Source organism: Austrofundulus limnaeus, unplaced genomic scaffold, assembly GCF_001266775.1.
Source record: "Austrofundulus limnaeus strain Quisiro unplaced genomic scaffold, Austrofundulus_limnaeus-1.0 Scaffold72, whole genome shotgun sequence".
NCBI lineage: Eukaryota > Metazoa > Chordata > Actinopteri > Cyprinodontiformes > Rivulidae > Austrofundulus > Austrofundulus limnaeus.
The window spans coordinates 1,625,487-1,632,001 of NW_013952474.1; the positions used below are offsets into that span (position 1 = coordinate 1,625,487).

The following is a 6,515-nucleotide window of genomic DNA, read 5'->3' on the forward strand; positions in this document are numbered from 1 at the left end:
GTGTGTGTGTGTGTGTGTGTGTGTGTGTGTGTGTGTGACTTCCAGGAAAATAATATTGCAGCCAATGACAGATTGTCTAAAAAAAGAAAGAAAAAAAAAAGGTAAAAAATTAAAAAGCAGAGGTGGGGGTTGCTGGGCAGAATAATTACACTGTGAAGTCATGAGAATCAGACTGCAGACAGGCTTAAGGCAGTGAAGTGATAACAAAAACAAAAATCAAATTAATTCTTCTTGTGTAAATGTCTGCTGCGTCCTATTTTAATCTATGGTGGGAGACTTTAAAAACAATATGCAGCACCAGTAGAAATCCACTGTAAACAGCTTCAGCTTCATTCATTTTGTTGTTGTTTTATAAAAATTGATCAGTTAATCACTTTGTTCAATCTGCTTCTCTGGGCACTTAAATCCTTTAGAAGCAGCAAAAATTAAATTTTTGGTTGACACAACTTTTTAAGTTGTGCTCATCTATTGTTTAATAGATATTGACATGGTGGCATCTGTTGTGTACTTTTTGTGGGGTTGCAGTAATCGGGGAGCCTTCAAAGCTGGAAACGTTTCATGGAATTAGCAGGAAACTTGGGGGGAAATAACCAGGAATAATTATGAGGAAAAACCTGAAATTATGAGAAAAACCGAAGTTTAAGTTACTGATGGTTGGTCAAAAAGAAAAAATAAGTAGTCCTCTGGATGGGTTCTTCTTTAGTGAAACGTTTCGTCTCTTGTCCAAAAGACTTCTTCAGTCTGATGAGTTTCAGGTGAACTTTGAGGTGACCTTGAGCCCCGCCTGCATTCACTACGTACACATGACACAACACCTAAGAACCACAGCATCCAAACCAATAAGTCAGGTGATGGGGCACARCCTCTATGAACAGTAGAGCTAATCAAGCCTATTGTTAAGCGATGGCCCTCTTTTGCATGTGACTGACCTCTTTGTRCACCATGTGGGGGTAGGCWTTTAAGGCTGAGTTCACCTGAAACTCATCAGACTGAAGAAGTCTCTTGGACGAGAGATGAAACGTTTCACTAAAAAGGAACCCATCCAGAGGACCWACTTATTTTTTCTTTTTGATTTTTTTCTACCTGAATTACCGAYATGCATCAGGACTTACTGATGGTTGGTATTTCTTAGTGGTTTTAAATGTAGTTGGGTGGGAGAAATCCAKAAGAAAGCCTTAGTCTTAAGCAACTCCACTCCCCCCTGAGGGTCATTAGTGTCCTTGTCTCCCTCCTGGGGATCATTAAGGTCTTTGTCTCCTTAAGAGGGTCATTAGGGTCTTTTTGACACTCTTGAGGGTCATTAGGGCCTTTGTCTCACCCCCTCCCTCTTAWGGGTCATTAGTGTCTTTGTCTCCATCTTGAGTGAGGGTCATTAAGGTCTCCTTACTGAAGGTAATTAGGGTCTTTGTCTCCCTCTCCTTCCTCCTGAAGGAATTAGAACCTTTGCCTCCTCCTGAGGGTCATTAGAGTATTTATCTCACTCCTGAGGGTCATTAGTGTCTTTGTCTCCCTCTTAAGGGTCATTAAGGTCTTCCTAGTCAGGGCCTTTTTCTTTATGTCCTTCCTTCTGTGGTTCATTAGTGTCTATGTTTCCCTGTTGAGGGTCATTGTATATTTTTTACCTCATCTTGTTCCCGAGAGTCATTATAGTATTTATCACATGACTGAGGGTCATTAGTATCTTTGTCACCCTCCTGGAAGCCATTAAGGTCTTTGTCTCCTTACTGTGGATCATTACGGTCTTTTTCACCCCTTTTAGGATTATTAGGGCCTTTGTCTCACCCCACCCAAGGGTCATTAGTGCCTTTGTCTCACTCCTGAGGGTCATTAGTGTCTTTATCTTCTTCCTGAGGGTCATTATGGTCTTTGTCTCTCTCGGGAGGGTCATTGGGGTCTTTATCTCCTTCCTGAGGGTCATTAGTGTCTTTGTCTCTCTACTGAGGGTCATTAGTGTCTTTGTCTTTCTACCGAGGGTTTCTTTATTGAGGAGGGTCATTAGAGTCTTTGTCTTCCTCCTGGGTGTCATTAAAGCTTTAATCTCCTACTGAGGGTCATTAAGGTCTTTTTCACCCTCTAGAGGGTCATTAGGGTCTTTCTCTCACTCCTGAGAGTCATTAGGGTCTTTCTCTCACTCCTGAGAGTCATTAGGGTCTTTCTCTCACTCCTGAGAGTCATTAGGGTCTTTATCTCACTCCTGAGGGTCATTAGGGTCTTTGTTTCACACTCCTCCATCTTGATGTCTCATCAGGTTCTCTATCTTACTCTCCTCCTTTATTTAATGTTCAATATGGTCTTTGTGTCACTCTCCTTCCTGCTGAGGTTCATTAGTCTTTGTCTTGCTGAATGTGTTGTAATCTACATTTTGTTTGTTGGTTGGTTTAATTAGCTTTAATCCTTTTGTAGTTGTTTTATTTTCTTGATTCCATCTACTTTTTCTTTTTGTTCCTTGTGGGTATTTTGATAGAACAATCCCATCCTTTTCCAGTACATTTCATTCCCTCCTTGGTCCTGCTACTGATTTCTCACCTGGCCCTTGTTATTTTATCAGACCAGCTACAMTCATTCTTCTCATTTCTCCTTACGTATGTAAAAACTCCCAGTTCTCACTCAACAGTCCGTCAGCTTATAACCTTGTGTACATGTATATACTGTCTGCTATTTTCTTGCTTTTTCCCTGCATGCTTCTCATTGTTTAGTTCTATACAGTGTCCCTGTCAGCCTTTTTTTGTTATTAAATTCTTTAATTTATGTTATCCGTCCTCGAGTCCTCAATTTCACCACTTCCTGACTGCAATGGGGGACAGACTTTCTTTTTCCTGCGGATGTATATCACATTAATTTAATTTTAGACGTGTTCAATGTGAGAGTAAAAGTCAGTGGTGACAGAACGATAATMTCATGTTTTCCAGTTGGGTTGCAGAAATGCACCTTCAGCATACTCCCATAAATTTTTTTTTTTTTTTGTAAAAGAATTTGTGTGGAGAAGCAACAGGTGGGAAACTGCAGTCAACACTTTGATGGTGTGCAGTGCATGTGTGTGTGTGTGTGTGTGTGTGTGTGTGTGTGTGTGTGTGTGTGTTCTTCACTCCTGTTCTTCTTCGTCCTCTCTGTCTCTAATTATCCGTCAGCCTTTTCTCCAGTCCATGTGTCTCAGCCTCTTATCTGCCCTCCTTCCTGGCCACACTACACTTTGAAGAGCCTTTCTGGTAATGAGCCAAAATTGCTCTCTGGCCCGAGGAGATGAGAGCTGTGTGTTTTYTTTATGTAAAAAATGTTGGAGACGTTGTTTGTTCCCAAAAATGCTCGTTTGTAAAGAAAATGTCTGGACTAAAACCCYTTCACATCGTGGAAAACCTATGATTGTTCATGGTGTAAACTTATAGTTGGACCCCGAGTTAATTTAAACCCACAGTAATGTGTGGTATTGTTAAAAGTGTTGTGTTTTTTAAGTACCAACAAATGGGACATTAAATTTTAGAGGTACCGACAATCATGGCTTGGCATTTTATTCCCATCGTCACCCACTGTGATCTGCTTTAAGTCTTGTTTTTATTGATGAAGATTGGTTTGTTTTTTCTGTCTGAGCCTCACAACATTATGAGGAAACTTGTATCCGCTGACTCATTCATCTGCCTGCGTGCCGTCTCGTACATGTGTGTCTAACTTCATCCATATGGTTTAAATATTCAGAACATAAAGGGGACTCCCTTCTGAAGAGGAAACCATGGCATGGGAACTCATCCGGAGTGATTTTACATGTGTGTTTGGTTAAGTTGTCCTGTAATCATCGAGACCAGGGACTAATCCAGGTCTGAGTTAGAACTCGTGTGTAGATGAGTTTTCTTGAGGTTTTTTTTATATTTGTCCAAAAACACTCTGTTTCAGAAATTGTTTCTCTTGAACTCTGTGTATTTTGTAGCTGACTCCTCAGAAGATGAACTTGTCAACCCCTGCTACTCCGGGAACCACGACTGTGACACCACAGCCCAGTGCATCCCCCTGGAGGGCCTAAGCTTCCGTTGCCAGTGTGCTACTGGTTACAGAGGAGATGGACACAACTGTTATGGTAACGCCAACTGTTTCTCTCTGACAAATTTACTTTGTTGAAAGTAAAATTACCCTTCTTCAGTTTTAGAGCTTTGCATTTAAAATAAATGTTTTAATTGTCTTCAGATTATATCAATTCAACAAAAATGCTTTGGTATGCCTGGGTCAGAGTGCTAAGACTCATGCCTTCGACAAGCAACCATTTTACCATGCACCTGACACGTATGCCATGCTCGAGCAGAGAAAGCCTTGAGCGAGCAGAAATGGAGKCTTTTGAGTGGTTTGAGTTGAGCGCGTGCCAGAACACTGTAGAGAACATGTGTGATTTGAACGCACATGCTTCAAATTATTGTTCGTTCATCTTGATATCTGCACTCAAATCAGTGTTACTGGCTGGTGGTACAATAGTAATGCCATAATGAGCCAAAATCCACCATCGTGAAGTGGTACTTGGCATCACACACAGTCATAAGTACAATGCAGTGAGCTCTTTATAYTAAAAATTGTTTCTCTCTGCATGTGGCGGTGCTTTAAATAGCTTAAATGAATGAATGATATATTTATTCGGGACAGTGTGCAATTWAAACATAATTTGATGCATTATACCAGATTTAGCCTAAGGCTAATTTACATCTGTAGTCCCATCAAACAGTAAAAACAAAACAACATCCAACAGTAAAATAGAAATAAGGGAGGAAAAAAATCAGAAAAATAAAAATAATATAAAATAAAACATTTTGCAATTAAAAAATGCATAAAACACCCCACCCCACTCTCCAAACATAAAATCATGCCCACCTCCACCCCACCCTCCAACCTACACAACCAGAAACAACTTTAATATCAATTAACCAGTGCAATTCAATGATTGCAACATTGGGTAGATTTAAGATATTTTTTAAGATTATTTTTAAAACTAATAAAAGAACTACAGGTTTTTACATGATCAGGAGCAGCATTCCACTGAGCGATGGCGTTAACTGAAAAAGCTGCTTGACCAAAGGCTGAGCGCCGAGCAGGAACTTCACAGTTCTACCTGGATGTTCTGGTTAAGGGCAAAGAAACATCTGAACGATAATAAACAAATTTTTGCAAACAGATTGGTGCTAAACCATTTAAAATCTTATATACTGTTTCCATATTTGAAAAAACTCTAAAATTCTCAAAAGAAAACAAGTTATATTTCTGCACAATCTGACAATGATGGTGTCTTAAGAGCTTGTAGTCCAATACTTTGAGGACCTGACTCTACAGYTTTTATTACTGACAAATTGGTTTGTCCCCAACATGAAATACAATATGAAATGTGCGAAAAAATGCGTGTAAAACCTGGAGGCCCGCCAGGTTTATAATGCGCTGCGGGAAACCCTGGATGTGTTTGTCAGATTAAAAGTAATAAACACACTATCTCTTCTTCGTCTAATAAAAGTTCATCTAATAAAAGTTTGTTGAGACTCCGAGCAGCCATTTTGTTTGCTGTTTGTCAGTCTCCTGCCACCTGTGGGTTAGGAAAGAACTGCACCAACGTTAATGTCAAGCATAGACACACACTGCTCAGATCAGGAGCGCGTGCATCCTGCTGAGACCTGCGTGACTGTAACCAAGTCTTTAAAAAGCTGAGCAGACACTAATATTTGCAAACCTTAGTGAACTGAAGCAATGTTGTAAATAAGAGTGGGCCAAAATCTTCCCTAATCATGAGACAGAATGATAAAGTCATACATAAGACATATAGGAGCCTACTTGACTGCGTAGACCCATGTTGCAGTTTCAGTTTAGGTTTGCGTGCTTCTTACTGTTGCTGTTCTTGTCCATATTTAAGTACACAGCATTTCCTAAATTGCAGTGTACTAATGATGTTTTCCCATCGTTGCTTTCACTAATAGTGCTGGCTTCACACACAGACATGCACATACTAAGGTGAAGAGAGTTCAAGGCAGTGTGTCTGTGTTTCATCAGCATCTGCCCGTCGAGTGTTGACAATTTAAGCTTACACTGGATGAATGGAACCAGCGGTACTGTCATCTATCCTCTTCTATCAAATTTATTTCACAAGCTGGAGGAATTTCAAGGACCTATAGCTGGTGAGCGTCTTGTCAGTGAGCTAGCAGTTGGTCTGTGTCTCCTGCTGACAGCACTAAGAAGGCRCCAGGCTCGGCCTCAGCTCCCACAGAAAGACCTCAGGATTTCCCACCAAACGTTTAATCTCTCTGTGTTTCTGTTCCGTGTGTTACACAGTGCCTTTTAGAACCACCAGTCCAGGTGTTGTTGTAGTACACACCAGTGGRGGCTGGTGGATTTTTCTCCGGGGGGTGCTACAACTCCAAAATAGACATATCTCAAAAAGTATTCATTAAGTTGTTTAATGGCAGTGTATTTATTAAATAAATGAAAATAATAAAACATAATTACAATGTCATGTAGTGTTTTATTTTATTTTATGTATTTAAATTTTGCTCTTCTGTAAC

General features: G+C 40.2%; 1 protein-coding gene across 1 annotated transcript in view; it reads left to right on the forward strand.

Annotated features, from left to right (window-relative positions):
• nid2a (nidogen 2a (osteonidogen)) overlaps positions 1 to 6,515 on the forward strand; it is a gene marked incomplete at its 5' end in the record, with an annotated part of 74,313 nt that overhangs the window by 33,175 nt on the left and 34,623 nt on the right. Inside the window, 1 exon segment of the mRNA XM_014010719.1 lies at positions 3,920 to 4,066. Within this exon segment, the coding sequence (XP_013866173.1) occupies positions 3,920 to 4,066 (147 nt within the window).